The 17,536-nt window shown below is 39.3% G+C and overlaps 1 protein-coding gene across 2 annotated transcripts in view; it reads left to right on the top strand.

The window, feature by feature from the left end:
- PTCHD4 (patched domain containing 4) overlaps window positions 1-17,536 on the top strand; it is a 208,059-nt gene that overhangs the window by 48,513 nt on the left and 142,010 nt on the right. For both annotated transcript variants that reach the window (XM_061398376.1, XM_061398375.1), the window contains one exon: window positions 8,882-9,362. In XM_061398376.1, the coding sequence (XP_061254360.1) occupies window positions 8,882-9,362 (481 nt within the window). The remainder of the gene's footprint in view (window positions 1-8,881; window positions 9,363-17,536) is intronic.

Raw genomic sequence — 17,536 nt, 5'->3', positions numbered from 1 at the left:
GCTTTCTGCATTCCTCTAACACTGGCGTGAATTACAGCCAGCTTCTTTTATGTAGACCAGTGTCAGCACTAAATCTCTTTGAATAGTGGATACTTGCCCTGAGTGGTCATTTCACTTTGTGAAAGACTAATGTAAAATGAAATTTAAATGAGTCATTTTAAAGGAAATGTAGGGGATAGGGTCACTAATGACTTAGAGAGAAATAAAAAAGTCATTGTTACATGCTTCACACTTAATGTAGATATTAACTCTACTTCCATATGTTACTTACACATTTGTGCAATGATTTCATTTGAGTTGAGGAGAAATTAAATGTATTTATTTTACTATGTGATTAAGTGGGGAGGATACTCATGAAATAGAGATCTGAAGAAAACATGAATTTTACTATCTAAGAAATAAATGAATTCATCTGAGCTACTTAGAGATGATTTCCATCTAGGTAAAATGGGGCAAAGTCCTGATTTTTTACCATTTGAGAAAAATTCTCTCTGGAAATTCCTCAAAGAGGAGAAAAAACTACTTGGTTCAGATTTAAGAGAAGATAAAACGCTTCTTGTTTCTATGGAAATGAACATGGGTCATCTTGAGTTTCTCCTTTCTTCTTATTTATTTTTTTCCTTAGGGCAGATTTCTCTAGCCTGCTTTGTAGTGTCTGATAACTTTACCACAGATGAATCATTAAATACAGAGCTAGTGAAATCTTTAGAGATAATATAAGTCAAATCTTTTATTTTGGAGATGAATAGTTGGCATTCAGACAAGGCAAGCATTTTGTCCTCTGTCACCCTCCTATAGAGCACCAGACTTGGAATTCACAACCAGTCTGGAACCTGGACCCTGGACCCTGTATTCTTTCTATCACATCACAGACATTTACTGGGAAATGTGAAATAATGCTAGATGGCTAAATAAACAGCCCCACTCAAACATTTAATGGATGCCATGTTAGCAATTTCCAACATGTTCTGACCACTGCTGCTGCTGCTGCTGCTGCTAAGTCGCTTCAGTTGTGTCTGACTCTGTGTGACCCCATAGACGGCAGCCCACCAGGCTCCCCGGTCCCTGGGATTCTCCAGGCAATAACACGTTGCCATTGCCTTCTCCAATGCATGAAAGTGAAAAGTGAAAATGAAGTCGCTCAGTCTTGTCCAACCCTTCTCCAGCGGATCTTCCCGACCCAGGAATCGAACCGGAATCTCCTGCATTGCAGGCAGATTCTTTACCAACTGAGCTATGAGAGAAGCCCTTATAAATCTTATTTTAGCCAGTAATAAAGCTGACGTGCCCAGAGCTCAGGAGACTTCCACAGCTTGACGGTGATGACATTGGAGCTTTAAGTCCGACAGTGGCCTCTTGAATCTGTGTATCGAACTGCTGCTTTGTATTTCCTTTCATCCAGGTATATTCGCAGATCATTCAAACATATGTGCAGGTGTGTTAAGAACACGAGCGTTGGCATTAAAAACAAGAATCAGATGACTGGCTCTGCCTCTTAGCTGTGTCACCCTACTTTTCTTCCTCTTGCTAGGTGCCTGTGTCCCCGGGGTGACCTGAGGCTACTCCAGAATAGCGCTTCCTCTGAGAGAGGCCGCAGAGTTACCTAGGAGAACGCACATAAAGTGCTTGCATCTGGAAACTGAGTCTGCCACCTGTGTTAAAAATTAATAAGCTAGAATGTTTTGTTAAACTTACTTTACATTCTCATTGGCTAAAGCTCTTGTTTTATTTCAACACCAAAACCTTACTTTTTTTAACCTTCTTTGAAAAAAAATTAAAAATTTACACCACTTAGTAATGTCAAGCTTAGCAAGGTCACATAAGAAGTTTAATTTATTCTTTATTAGGGCATTTTAACACTTTAAAGTCTTCCTTCTGAAAATGGCTTTAGAAAAAAAAAGTCCAAGTACCTTGTGGGAACTTGCTTTGTCATTATTTGCTTGTTTCTACTAAACATAAGGCTCTAGAGAAGAAATTCAAGATAACTGAAGATTTTGTTTAATCCTACTTTGTGTGTGTAATCAGTATTGAGAATAAAACAGAGATATGTTAAGAAATAAATATAAGAAAAAATCTTATTTAAACAAACAACAAGAACAACAAAATGTATCATTCTTTTAGAAACGTCACTATATGGTACACTATCTGTACCATACATAGTCGTTTTTCTTTTCAGCAATTAAAGACTACTGACCATCTAAAAATTTCCAGTATCCTTTCAGTGTCTACTATATTGAAAATCTATGAGATCAAAAGTACAATTGTTCTAGACAGGAGCTATGCTGCCAAATTATGTTGTACAGAAAATAACTTAATATCAACCTAACACATATTCTGAGCAGATATGAAACTTAGTCCCCTATAATTTCAAAGCATCATTGAATAATTTGTTTCTCTGCACAACAGTTTAAAACATTAACATCTCTTTCCTCTTGTATTTCTTTGAGAATTTATTCTTTGATCTTGTCTCTAAAGAGTTTGATTTCATTTCCTACTGCAGAGGTGTGGATTGGGTGGGAGTAATTTTAAAAGCTACAAAGTAGTAGCCATAAACAAAATAAGACCAGAAGAATGAAAGATTTTTTTTTTTTTTCTGGCATTACTGCTCCTGGAGAGTTAATGTGATAATGTGATGAGCTTCCTGGCTGTGAGATAGCATCGTGACCTGTAATTCTATTGATTCACCTTGGAACTATTCACCTACCAGAGACATTTTTTTTTCATGCTGCATCGAGAAACTGAAATACTGCAGGGAGTTCCTAACTGACCTCCTACGTTTAGAGTCACCCCAACTCCCTAAATCATTTCCCACAGTACAGTGAGAGAGCACTCCAGAAAGTAAATCATGTCATCCCCTGCTTAGAATTCACCGGTAGTTTCCTATTACAAGACAGTAAGTCCAACTCCTTTAATAAAGCTTTCACGGTCCTTACAGAAGAGGGCCTGCTTTCTTGTCTAGTCTCAAATCCCATCACTTACCTCGGTTCCTTAAACATCATTTGCTGTTCCATGACGTGCATGATCCATGACCCAGCCCCATGATGTACATAAATGCCTTTTCCAGGTACTCCCCAAGTCCCCTGTCTGTTCACTAGCTTATGGCACATGCTTGCTTGTTCAGTGAAAAATAGAAGAGGAAACATATTTTGGACTAAGGTCACACTAGATAAAAGAGATTGAAAAAAGGATAAAGTTTGTTTTCTTCTCTACCAACTTCTAACCTCTATATATACTATACCTCTCTACATCTGACTGCCTACTAATCTCAGACACTTATACTCTCTTTTACTTTCCCTGTTCTTAGGGAAGCAGGCTCTAAAAAATAATTTGTGATTAGTTAAATACACTCAGCGTGAATCACTGAGTCAAATATTACCGAGTGTTTATTATATACCAGGCTTTGTTCTAGGCTCAGGGAGATTACCAGCGAACAGGATGGTGCCAGCTCTCAACAAGCACACATTCTAATGAAGGAAATGGAAGAGGAGCAACTAAATCATTAAATAAGATGATTTCAGGTAGAAATAGTAGGGAGAAAACAAAACATTTACATCCTATGGAAAAATCTGAATGAACTTTTGGGCCAAGCTAACAGGACTAAGTGCTGGGAAGAAGGGGTCTAGTTTAGATTACGTGGTTCAAAGGGTCCCTTTGAAGCTAAGCCCTCTGTGAGGAAGAAGCCTCGGCCATAGAACAGAAGCACGGGGCAGAGGGGTGAGTAGTGCACAGGCCATGAGGTGAAAATTAACTTGGTGTGTTTCAGAGTAGAAAGAAAGACCAGGATAGCTGGAGTGGAGTTCAGGAGAAGAGGCCTGAGGGCTTGGCCAGCAGCAAGCCATGCAGTGCCTAGCAGACCTAGCAAGGGGCTCTTATTTTATTCCTAGTGCAAGTGAAAGCCAGTAGAAGGTTTTAGGTGCATAAATGATGTGAGCTTATTTAGAACTGTCCAAGCAGGCTCTGGCTTCCATGTGAAGTATACTTTGAGAGAGAGCAGAAGTGGACCCAAGGATATGGGTTAAAGACCTAAATAAAGAATCTGCCTGCAATTCAGGAGACCCAGGTTCTATTTTTGGGTCAGAAAGATCCCCTGGAGAAGGACATGGCAACCCACCCCAGTATTCTAGCCTGGAAATTTCCATGGACAGAGGAGCCTGGCAAGCTACTGTCTATGGGGTCGCAAAGAGTCAGACATGACTGAGCGACTAATGCTCACTACTTTCACTTTCACTTAATGATATTGGTTCAATTCATGATAGAGCTGAAAAACTTCTTCAGTATTATGTAAACATTTTTACTTATATCACTCTTTTTATAGAAGAGAAAACTGAAACTTAGAAGGGGAAATGAACCAGCTAAGGATTTCTTATCCAGTTATTAGGAGATGCACACTACAGCCCAGGTCTATGAATCCAACCTAACTCCTTACAAACTCAGGGAAGTTCTGCCCAGAGGATAATTATTGTATTCATTCTTTGTTTCTCCTACATAGAAGCACTCATGTGTTGGGAAATGAATTGACTCTTCTACCACAAAAGAGTAGAATTATCTCTTACAAATAATGTGCAGAAGTGTATTTCTGGACTGTATTGAGTAGATTTGATTGGGCCAATGGTTTGTACAAGATGTTCAGTCAATAGAGCTTTCAATTCAAGGATGTGCAAAGACTGTTTATTTTATCCTAGTGTGTGAAGTAGAGCCGGTTAAAAGAAATGCATTCAATTTGTTACATTCATTTACATATAATAAGATGAAAGCATATCTTTTATGAAGTCATTTTTGTAAAAAATGGATATTAGACAATTTTAAAAGAAGCAGTGAACAGCTAGCCAAACCCAGTATAGACCAGCTATTTAAAAATCTGTATTTTGCCTTCTTCAAAATTTCGACTTTTGCCCAGACACATTATCAGCACCCTCTTTGATCCAGAATAATCTCCAAACGAGGCCTGAGGGAGACATAAATCTTTGTTCTGCTGCTAACAATCCCTCAGAAATCTTTTTGATGACAGAAATGAGTAAAGACAGAACTGCACTTTCTTAAGTGAATAAATAAAGCCTTTAAAATACTTTTTTTTTTCAAATAATTTGAAGCACAAGTCAACATCACAGATGGGATTTCAAAGAAGTGGAGACAAGGGCGGAGCTAAAACATATACCAAGCTTAAAGCGAAAATAAGCCCAAAAGAGGAGCAAATTGACCTGTACTAAAAGAACAAAAGCCATCCTTGAAAACCTGTCAGTGCCAGGGCAGAATTTCCCACCTTTCTGCCTGCAGCTCACTGGGGGACTCCAGAGAGTTTACTAAAGACAGAGCATTGGGAACCTACAGCCAGAATTTCAGTTTGGCTTTTTACACGAAAAAAGATGGGGAAATTGCAGAGATGCCATAGAGAGTGGGAAATAATGCCAAATGAAGGGGAAATATTCTCACAACTCTTATTTAGAAATATATTGTTCATTTAGAGTTCAGTTCAGTTTAGTCGCTCAGTCGTGTCTGACTCTCTACAACCCCATGAATTGCAGCACGCATTTAGAGTTGCTGCTGCTGCTGCTGCTAAGTCGCTTCAGTCGTGTCCGACTCTGTGCGACCTCAGAGACGGCAGCCCACCAGGCTCCCCTGTCCCTGGGATTCTCCAGGCAAGAACATTGGAGTGGGTTGCCATTTCCTTCTCCAATGCATGAAAGTGAGAAGTGAGAGTGAAATTGCTCAGTCGTGTCCGACTTTTAGCGACCCCATGGACCGCAGTCTACCAGGCTCCTCCATCCATGGGTTTTTCCTGGCAAGAGTACTGGAGTGGGGTGCCATTGCCTTCTCTGCATTTAGAGTTAGGTTTAGTTAAATAGAAAAATTTAAATAAATTAAAATAGAAAAAAATAGAAAAATAGAAAAATTAATAGAAAAATTGTTTTTTATTAATTTTTATTGGAGTGTAGTTGCTTTACAATGTTGTGTTAGTTTCTACTGTACAGCAAAATGAATCAGCCATACATATACATCTATCCACTTCATTTTGAACTTCCTTCCCATTCAGGTGACTGCTGTTCTTTAAGTAAAGTTCCCTGTGCTATACAGTGTTCTTTCACTAGTTATCTATTTTATATATACTATCAATAGCGTATATATGTCAATCCAAATCTCTCAATTCCTTCTACACCCATCCCCCTTGGTATCCATATATTAGGGTGAAGTAAGTCAGACTAAGAAAAACAAATATTGTATATTAGTATATATATGTGGAATCTAGAAAAATGGTATAGGTGATCTTATTTGCAAAGCAGAAATAGAGACAGACATAGACTGTTCTTATTTAACATGTTGGGAGGAAATGGGTATATGGAGTGACTATTAAATTTTTCTTGTAATTCTTGATGATCCTTACTAATAAAATTTGTTATTGTTGTTTTGTCTCAGTTGTGTCCAACTCTTTGCAACCCCATGGACTGCAGCACACCAGGCTTCCCCATCCTTCACTCTCTCCTGGAGTTTGCCCAAATTCATGTCCATGGAGTCCATGATGTCATCCAACCATCTCATCTTCTGTTGCTGTCTTCTCCTCCTGCCCTCAGTCTTTCCCATCATCAGGGTCTTTTCCAATGAATTGGCTCTTCGTATCACATGGCCAAAATATTGGAACTTCAGCATCAGTCCTTCTAATGAATATTCAGGGTTGATTTCCTTTAGAATTGATTGATTTGATCTCTTTGCAGTCCAAGGGAATCTCAAGAGTCTTATCCAGGACCACAGTTCAAAGGTATCAATTCTCTGGCATTCAGCCTTCTTTATGGCCCAACTCTCACATCATTATATGGCTACTGGAAAAACCATAGCTTTGACTGTTGGCAAAGTGATGTCTCTGCTTTTTAATATGCTGTCTAGGTTTGTCATGGCTTTTCTTCCAAGGAGCAAGTGTCTTTTAATTTCGTGGCTACAGCCACCATCCACAGTAATTTTGGAGCCCACTTAAATAAAGTCTGTCACTGTTTCCATTGTTTCTCCATCTATTTCCCTTGAAGTGATGGGACCGAATGCCATGATCTTAGTTTTTTGAATGTTGAGTTTTAAGCTAATTTTTTCACTCTCCTCTTTCACCTTCATCAAGAGGCTCTTTAGTTCCTCTTCACTTTCTACTATTAGGGTGGTGTCATCTGCATATCTGAGGTTATTGATATTTCTCTCAGCAATCTTGATTCCATCCAGCCCGGCATTTTGCATGATGTACTCTGCATATAAGATAAATAGGCAGGGTGACAATATACAGGCTTGATGTGCTTTTTCCCAGTTTTGAACCAGTCCATTGTTCCATGTCAGGTTCTAACTGTTGCTTCTTGACCTGCATAATATTTGTACTCTCTGTAAATTTCTCAAGTTTTTTGTGTTTCAACACATTCTCAAGTTCTAGGGCGGCTTTGGTATAAAAACAAATACTTCAGACATAAGTATCTAATCTAGCAAGTCCACAATAATGTCCCTTGAGTACACAGCACTCTGTGAAAATAGTAGTGGTAACCAGAGTTGGATTTGTGGCCCTTATCTACTACCTTTCTGTTTCCTGTTCTGACTCTCCACCTTTATATCTTCACAAGATAAATGTCTTGCCTGATGTAGCAAGTGCACAATCTATTCACGACATAAATTCACCTTTGTACCTGTCTCCTCCAGGACCTGATGTACATTTTCAGAACCAGAATCCATCCTGCAACCTGCCACTGGGTTCGATATTCCATCTAACAACCACAGCCATTAAAGTACATGACAGTTGTGGCAAAATTAATTAAGATTTGATGATGGCTGTCTGGGATTTCTTTCTGAATGTACAGCACACTGGTTGAAAATTAACTGCTGTGAATCTAGTTAAGCAACTCGGTGTCCACCTTTTGAATATCCTGGTGGGCTTCCCTTGTGTCTCAGCTAGTAAAGAATCTGCCTGCAATGCGGGAGACCTGGGTTTAATCCTTGGGTTGGGAAGATACCCTGGAGAAAGGAAAGGCTACTCACTCCAGTATTCTGGCCTAGAGAATTCCATGGACTGTATAGGTCGGACACAACTGAGCGACTTTCACTTCACTCTTTTGATTTTGTCCACTCTACTTCATGTGAAATCCTGAAACTGAAATGACTTTTGACAACCCCACCTGAAGTCTTATCCATCTCATTTGGAAGGTCTGTCCACTGTGTTTTCTGGTCAACCTACAACTGGTGGATTAGGTTTTAATGAGTGAACATGTGCTCACATTATGTTTAGTAAACATTTCAATGCTATTAAATTATTTGTTAAAAAGCAGTATTTTCTTCTACTTGTTCTGCAATACACAGCTGTACTCCCAAAATATAAACAAGGAGGGATGTTTGTAATGCTTGGGTGTGTTAGTGTATGTGTGTGTGTTAATGTAGGTGTGTGTATTAATGTAGGTGTGTGTGTTAGCCTTAGAAAGTTTAGCATATATTTTAAAAATACATTATTATTGTAATTTTTTAAAGATTGTTAACTTCATGCCATGCTTCACTTTTGGCCAAAACTGAATAATTAAACTTGATCATGCATACAGGAGTTACTATTGATTAGTCCAAAAGGAAATGGTAAGAATGAGGTTATGGATGAGATCAACATAATCTGTATGTACATTTTCCTATGCATGCAGCAAGTCTTGTATAACTTCATGATACTCTTTGCATCCTTTCTAATCCCAGTCATCTTGCATGGTATCTCATGGAGCTCCAAAAGGTTAAATATAAACTCATCACATGCTACTCCACCCACATCAGTTCCTCAACTGCTAGAGCCTACTTCTGCCTTTTGTGCCCCTTCACTTAGAGTAAGAATCTGTTCTCTGGAATTTGCATCCCCCTAGTAACTTCAGTCTCCCCTTTTTCTGTTTTCAAGGATGGGAGGAACAGTTTTATTGGACACCAGCTGGGCGGGGTAGTGGAAGTGCCAAACAGCAAGGACCAGCGGGTCAAGTCAGCCAGAGCCATTCAAATCACCTACTACCTCCAGACCTATGGCTCTGCCACTCAAGACCTCATAGGGGAGAAGTGGGAGAATGAGTTCTGTAAACTTATGCGGAAGCTCCAGGAGGAGCACCAGGACCTCCAGCTCTACTCATTAGCATCCTTTAGCCTCTGGAGAGACTTTCATAAGTCCAGCATCCTGGCCAGGAGCAAGGTCTTAGTGAGTCTCATGCTGATCCTGACCACAGCCACCCTCTCCAGCTCCATGAAGGACTGTTTGCGTGGCAAGCCCTTCCTGGGCCTCCTGGGGGTGCTCACCGTGTGCATCTCCATCATTACTGCAGCTGGAATCTTCTTCATCACCGACGGAAAGTATAATTCCACCCTGCTGGGAATCCCGTTCTTCGCCATGGGTAACTATCCATCCTTGCGGTAATCGGCTTCTTACCGGTGTGGGGCAAGGCAGAACATTTCTTGAATTCTCAGGTGGAAATCTGTTTTAATTTTGCATCGGTGTATCTGTGTGATGATGTGAAATTTTACTCAGGGTGGTGTCTGTTTTCCCTTAGTCCTTTTTCAGTCATCTGTAGGCTGACCAAGCCATCTTCCCATTTATACCAGGGACTTTAATGCTGTTCAGTGTTTGTTTTTTTTAAGTACACACTACTGGAATTCTCTACTCAACTTCCTCAAAGATCATAGGATGAAGATCACGGGGTACAAATTTAAAGAGATCCAAAATCTGCTTCACAAAAAACTTTATGGTTCATACTTGTCTTGAATCCTCAGATTAATGGTGGTCAAGAGTGGATATCATGGGATGAAAATTCTGAGAGCCGCTGAAAAGTTCTAATCTCAAAGAACTTCTTCGTGAAGTTTTGTCTATTAATTCATTTCAAATCTTTTGCAAAAATATACTCCATTTGCCCACCTCTACTTAAAATTTTCCTGCAACCACTTAAAGATGTGTGTGTTGTGCTAAGTCGCTTCAGCTGTGTCTGACCCTTTATGATGCTATGGCCTGTAGCCTGCCAGGAGTCTGGGATTGCCCATGGGATTCTCCAGGCCAGAATACTGGAGTGTGTTGACATGTCCTCCTCTAGGGGATCTTCCCAATCCAGGGATCAAACCCATGTCTCTTAAGTCTCCTGCTTTGGCAGGCAGATTATTTACCACTAGCACCATTTGGGAAGCCCACTTGGTGGGAAGTCCTCTAATTTTTTGATATCTCGGTGAAAACAATTCATGAGTATCTTCAGTCAAGTTTATTCCTTCTTATGTGTTTTCCCCAGACAACATTAACAGTGTAGAAAGTGGAATGTGTGTGTGTGTGTGTTTCTTGCAGAGAATATCAAGTCTGGGAAGAAAAGTGAGTGACGTTTCATCAACAAGATTGATGGAGCTTATCAGAATAGAGATGATAATGGTGATATTGTGGTACTGCTGAAGAGTTCTGTCCCTTGTGATACAATTCCCTACATAAAGCAAAGGATAAGCTGTGAAAATGGTCTCTAGATAGTGAACTGATATTCACAGGAGAGTTTTCAGCTATAAAATAATTGCTTTGCACTCCCTGGCTTAATATCAGCCATAAATTATAGTTTCACTATTAAGTAACAAAGATATAGGCATGTGGTTAAAGTCTTCAAGGTGATCTGGACTCTTTTCATGTTGACTGAAGCAAACATTTTTGAAAACAGCCCTGCAAAGTGGATTTATCTAGAAACACATCTTCACTGTGGCCGTGTTAGCTCATCCCCTTCTCAGTTTCCTCTTATATAAGAAAAGGATAAAAAAAAAAAAGAAAGAAAAGGATAAACAAAAAGTTAGTACCAATTTGACCACCATGGTACAATAGAATTCCTACTTAAAACTAAATATATAATAACAGTGATAATTATAATAATAATAAAGCTTTGATTATCAGTTTAAAAATGAGGCTAATGATTGAATAAAGTAATGAGGATAAAAAATAAGTCAAAGAATTGTTTTCTGAACATAATAGAATATCCTAAAGGTATTAGTACAGAGTAGACACTCGGTAAGATTTATTGTGTTAGTTCTTAACAAGGGGTGTTAAGTGCAGTGTATTCCATGATGAATAGGAAACAGTCCCTGGCTTCAAGAAATTGAAAGTCTTTCTTGCATTCTGTGTATCATCTTTAAATGCATGTTCATCTTGTTAACAAAAAGAATTTTTCTATTTCCTGAAGGAATATATGAAATTTTTTTCCACTAGTGACAAGGAAAGGTCTAGATTAGAACCATTTATACTTGTTATGTTTGGGAGCTCAGTGTTTTAACTAAATACAAGATTCTTATAAATCATGCAGCATGATTCACCGATGAAACATGGATCATTCAAGATGGACAAATTAGACACCTTAGAGCTGAGAAGGCTTTTTCTAAAACTGGTAGCAATATAATTAGGTAGTGGAAAGACTTATTAGGAAAATTCTATAAAGTATGCAATTACATAGTTTATACAAATATAGAGAAAAATTGTCTTTGGTGGTGCTGAGTTGTATCCTCCGCTCAGATACAAAATCAGAGTGACGTTTTCATTCCTTAAAGAAAGACTAAAGAACACTGAAAGCCACAGTGAGGAAAATGTTCAAAACCTAAAACCCACACCTTTCATATTTTCTTCTCTCTCAGTCATCTTTATAACCACAAATCAGTCCTGGACTGGATTTGTACAGACTCCAGAAGCCCAGTGAATGGTTACTCTTCAGTATTTCTACAGTTCAAGTTCTTAAAATATTCTTAAAGGAAATTTTCTGCTATCTTCTGAAAACATGGCACCAATAGACCTGTAAACATATACTTATCATTGAAGATATTTACTCCATCAAGGGAGTGTTGGTTTTGTTGTGCTTTGTTTTGCTTGTAAAATGATTCTAATATTAATAGTAAAGATACCAAGATGGAGATCTAGTGAAATGAAAAGAACATGCCACAGAGCTCAGACATCTGGCTTTCCATCCCAGCTTTTCCACTAACTTTGTTTGTTTTGTTAGGCAAGTTATGTATAGTCCCTTTGTCCCAGTTCTTCATCTATGAAATGAAGGATTTGGACTCTTCAGTCATAAATGTTGAAGATCTTATAATATTATTCATTTCATTTCTCAATTGAAGTTAGAATTTTGTCATTCTTTTGCAAAAACCTTGAAGGTATGTATTATCCCCAGACTTCTTATCTCCATTCTGCTTTGTTGACATGCATGTGTGTGTGTGTGTGAAAGAGAGAGAGAGAGATGGACGGGGAACTTTAGAATAGAAAAATCACAGCCTCGCATGCAGAGCCTCAGATCCACAAAGCACATCTCAGTGACCGTGGTGAGATGTATGTAATGTCAAGCATCCATAAGCTGAGTCTGGCAGATATATACCTCCTGGTGGTACACATAGCATTGTTTAAAAGTAGTCCTTTGATGAATTAGTTGACATGGTGTCAAAACTGCACAGTGCAATGTCAGTTGAATATAAGGGAAAGAGGCCCAACTCTTTTTATAAGCCTCTATTTCTGTGTTCCTTCATGGATTTCTTTAAGGTAGTGAATATTCTCTCCTTTATGCTCCAGGATTCAAGCCATTCATCCTCATTAGAACTTATCCCTAAAGCTGAGTATGTCACTGAGGTGTTCTACTCTTCAACCATTTTATTTTTGACTGCCTGTCTTCCTTTTATACTTCATCTTCGTGTCCTTTTTCCTGACTATCATCCACTTAATGTCCCCAGTGTCATTTCAGAAGCGTGTGTACAATACTTCTGAATCCTGTATTTTTTAAGCCTGTACCAATTTTCATATTTTGCCCTGGTGTCCGTATTAGTAGGGCTTCCCAGGTGGTGCTAGTGATAAAGAACCTGCCTGCCAATGCAGGAGACATAAGAGATGCAGGTTCCATCCCTGGGTGGGGAAGATCCCCTTGAGGAAGGCATGGCAGCCCACTCCAGTATTCTTGCCTGGAGAATCCCATGGGCAGTAGAGCCTGGGGGGCTACAGTCCATTGGGCTGTAAAGAGTCAGACTCAACTGAAGCGGCTTAGCACACACGTGTGCCCTGTAAGTACAGGTATGTTTGTCAAGTTGTACATTTAAGATATAGGCTTAGAAAGAAGTTAAAAATAGGCATGTGTATTCTTTCTAGAAAAGATTTCAGAGAGAGAAATCCAGAATTAATTTCTTTAAAAAATGCCTAAAATGACCCCTTTTGGCTCCAGCCTAATGTCCTTTCTCTGCACAAGCATAAACCAATGAGAATGCCACTAATTTAATTTATAACTCATTGTCAGCTTTTTTTTCACCTCATTTGCTTTATGTGGATGGGTTTCCTCTTCCTGGAAGGAGAAATATGGGCTAATATCACACACAGACGCCAAGCTGGCTCCTGCTGTATCTCTTGCTGATCTTCTGTGGATCGCTGCCAGGGACATTAAGAGCCTTGGTTCACTATTATTTTTGCTGTCCATCCTGAGTTTGTTTTATATGCCAGGAGTCTTAACTTTAGTCAGTTTGATTCTACTGGACATGTGCAGATGACTTGTGATCTTTTTTTTCAGGTGAACCCAGGGTTTTCAGATAGAAGACTTTCTCATTCATTATCCAAAACTGAGCTCCATATTCATTTAGCTATTAATTTTTTCAAATATTTGTTGAGCACCTATCATGTCCTAGAGTAAAAGGTATTGAACAGATCTGATCAAGTTGTCACCTAAATGGATCCTACATTCTAGGGCTGCTAAGGAAAGATGTGGGGCAATAAACAAATATATACTGCTATATTATTGATAAGTAACATAAAGTATAGTCATAAAACAGGATAAGGGATAAAGAGCATAGGTGGGCAGAGAAAAGCCTTTTTAAACAAGTGAAATTGAAACAGAAAGCTAAATAAAATGAAGTAGGAGCCATATACTGAGAAAAGAATGTCTCTAACAAAGAAAACTATCCATGCAAAGGCTTTGAAATAGACCTTCCTTGGTGAAGTTAAGGAAAAGCATGAAAGGGCGTGTGGCTGGAGCAGAGTGGGTACCTGTCTGAGTTTTATGCCAGGTTGCATAGAGCTATGTCATATAGGGCACTGAGAACTTAATACTTAAGATGCTAAGCTATCTGAAGCATTTTGAGATGAGAGTGTGATCTGACTTACACTTTATGGAAATGAGTCTCAGTGGAGCAAGAATGTTATGGGTTATACCTCATACATAGGTAAGAGGTTATTGCTAAGTCTTCATGGGCTATAATGGTGGCTTGAAATAGCCTGGGAGCAGTGACAGTGGTAAAAAGAGATTAGACTCAGGATAGAAACTGGCAAATAGAATTGACAGGACTTGCTGAAGGACTGGATATGGTATGTAAGAGAAAGAGGAGTCACAGATGACCCCAAGCTTTGAGGACTGAATAACTAAGTGAAAGCGGCTGTCATTTCCTGTCATTGGGGGATCGTGGGAGGAATACATTGTGGGGGACAATACAAGAGTTTAGCTTTCTATCTGCTAAGTTAGATGCCTATTAAGTATCCAAGTAGGAAAATGTGGAGTTGCCTATATAAGACAATATACAGATCAGGTTCAGAAGTAAAATCTATTCAGCTGGAGCTGAAAATATAAATTTTGGATTCATCATGAAATAGCTAATAACAAAAGCCATTGAATCTGATAAGATCAACTGGAAGGATAAATATTAATGAAAAATAAAAGAAGTATAAGAATCAAGCCCGGGAGTCTTCCAATGCTTGCAGATTGGGCAAATGAAGATGATTCAGAAAAGAACACTAAAAAGGATCAGACTTTTTAGTGAGGATCAGATCAAGTGAGATACAAACAGAATCAAGAGAGAATAGACTCCTAGCGGCCAAGTCAAGAAGATGTTTCATGAAGGAGCAAGAGATCAACTGTTCCAATAGCTGTTATGAAATTGTGTCTAGTGAGAACCGGTCATTTGATTTAGGAACTTAAAGGTCATCGGTGACTTCGACAAGAGTTGCTTTAGAGGAGAGTTTAGTGTAATTTAAAGAGATTCAGCAGAGCTGGGAAGAAAGAAAGTGAAGACAGTGAGTAAAGCTAATTCTTCCAAGGGATTTTTCCCTAAAGGGAAATAATGATTGTGTGCTATTGACCTGCAGTAGAAACAGCTTTATAGTAAAGCAGAGAGAAGAGATTGCAGAAGCAATGTCATTGAGCAGAAGAGATAGGATGAGATTCAGAGCACAACTAGAGTTGTTGACTTTATATAAGAGCCTAGACTGTAGGCTCATCTGTAGTTAACTTAACTGTAGTTAGCTTAACTGTAGACGGCTCATCTACAGTTAAGAAAAGGGAAGGTAAAATATATGGACAAATCCAGACAGGTTGGTACATGCGGGGGTGGGAATTCTCTTCTGTGGCTTCAACTTTGTCAGTAAAAGAGGAAGCAAGTCATCAGCTGAGAATAAATTTGGGGAAGGAGGTGTTAATGTGAGGAAAGTAAAGGCATTTTGAAGTGTCACCTCAGAAAACTGGAGAATGAATTAAAGAAGAAAATTTAGGGGAACAAGCTAGGAAGCACAAGGGCCCCCTTGAAATTACTGTGCATGAATTAAAAAAAAGAAATCAGAGAGGTTGCTGAGTCGGTACCCTCCTCCAACCATATATAGCTGCTTTTGAGAGGATTTGAGTAGGCATTGAGTTGAATTTAATAGGATAGAAACTCCCAGAAAAAAAAAAAAACGGAGAGTTTATAGTGTATGCAAAAGAATGACTATAATGACAGATCGTGAAAATTGTAATAGTTAGGTCAGATAGACCATGTTGCAATAACAAAAAATGTGTTGAATCCACTTAGCTTGACAGAACAAAGATCAATTTCTTGCTCATATCACAGTTTGGTGGGGGTCAAGAAGCTCTCTTTGGGAACTCTTTTCCAACAGAGATTCAAGGAAGTCAACATCTTCACTTCTCAGAGTTTGTGCTCCAGCACAAGAGAGAATACACAAGAGAGAATAATTAGAGAAATCACACCTATTTAGAACTACCATGTCACTGAAGTGATTTGATTACTTCTCATCACATTCTGTTGGTCCAGAACTAGTCATATGGCCATGAGCTGACTGCGAGGGAGGAGAGAAAATGTAGGAGAGCAAATAGATTATTTTATGAGCATCAAATGTCTCTTCCACATAAACCAAGCCAAACAATAAAGGTAATGAGGATTTACTCTGCCTCAACATCATGGCAAAACACTGGTAGCATGAAATTAGTATGATTCTTTGTGGGGTCAGAGAACTACCTTAGGCTGGAGTCTGTTCTGGTTATCTATTGCTATATAGTAAACACCACAAAGGGACTTCCCAGGTGACACTAGAGGTAAAGAACCTGCCTGCCAATGAGGAGACATAAGAGACAGGTTTGATCCCTGGGTTGGGAAGATACCCTGGAGGAGGGCATGGCTACCCACCCCAGTATTCTTGCCTGGAGAATCCCCATGGACAGAGGAGCCTGGCAAGCTGTAGCCCATAGGGTCACAATGAGTCCAGACATGACTGAAGCAACTTAGCATGAACACATGTGAACACCATAAAACTGGGCAGTATAAAACAACCACCATTATATTACGCTCATGGAGTCAGTGGGTCAGTAATTTGGAAATGGCTCAATGAGATGAGCTCCTCCCACCTCTAAAATGTCTAGAGCCTTAGCTGAAAGTAATTTGATTATTTGAGATTTGGAATAGCTGAGGCTAGAACAACAGTTTTCAATACAGCTTCTTTGCTCACAGGGCTGGTAACAAGTCTGGGAATTCTGAAGGAGAATCTCAGTTGGGATTGTTGAACATAGCATCCAAATGTGACCTCTCCAGCAGGGTGTTCCCAGGGTAGTCAGACTTCTTATATGGTAGTTCAGGGCTCCAAGTAAAAGTATTGCACGAGACTGAGACAAAAGTCCTAGGGCTGGCCTAGACATAGGAGTCACATAGCATCATACCAGTCCTATTCTACTGCCTGAGTATTAGTCCAGATCCCAGAGGAGGGCACTGGAACTCCACTCATTGAGACAGTGGCAGAGAATTGAGAGAGTGGCAAAGTTACATTGCAGAAGAGAGTGTGGCATGGGAGCTACAGATGTGGCCATCTTTGGAAAATGCAGTCGCCGCACAGTCATGATGTGAGTGAGAGAGAGAGGTGGATTCTAGAGCTGCTTGCTACAAAGGTTTTGAGATGAGATGATTACTTAATGAAAATGGCTATGATTTGATCATTTGGGATTGGAAGACAAATGTTAGATTAAAGACATTAGATATTCAAAGGTCCAAACTTAACAGACTTGGGTATTCCGGGATCTCCAAGGCTCAACAAATCCAGCATCTGCTACCCCTCTGACCTCAGGTCCAGCCTGTCTCTCTCTCCTCTACCCGTGGAAGGCTCTTCCTTAGATTTTTCCTTACCTCCTGCAGGTCTTTATACAAATGTCACTTTCTAGTGGGAACTTTCCTGGCCGTGCTATTCAAAACCACAAGTGCCTCAACAGTGCTTCCTATCTCCCCTTCTGCTTCAATTTTCTCCTTAAAGTTCATCATTATCTAACATACAGTATATTTTATATTTTAA

This window comes from Bos javanicus, chromosome 23 (genome assembly GCF_032452875.1).
Source record: "Bos javanicus breed banteng chromosome 23, ARS-OSU_banteng_1.0, whole genome shotgun sequence".
Lineage (NCBI taxonomy): Eukaryota > Metazoa > Chordata > Mammalia > Artiodactyla > Bovidae > Bos > Bos javanicus.
This window is presented reverse-complemented; position numbering and strand designations above follow the sequence as displayed.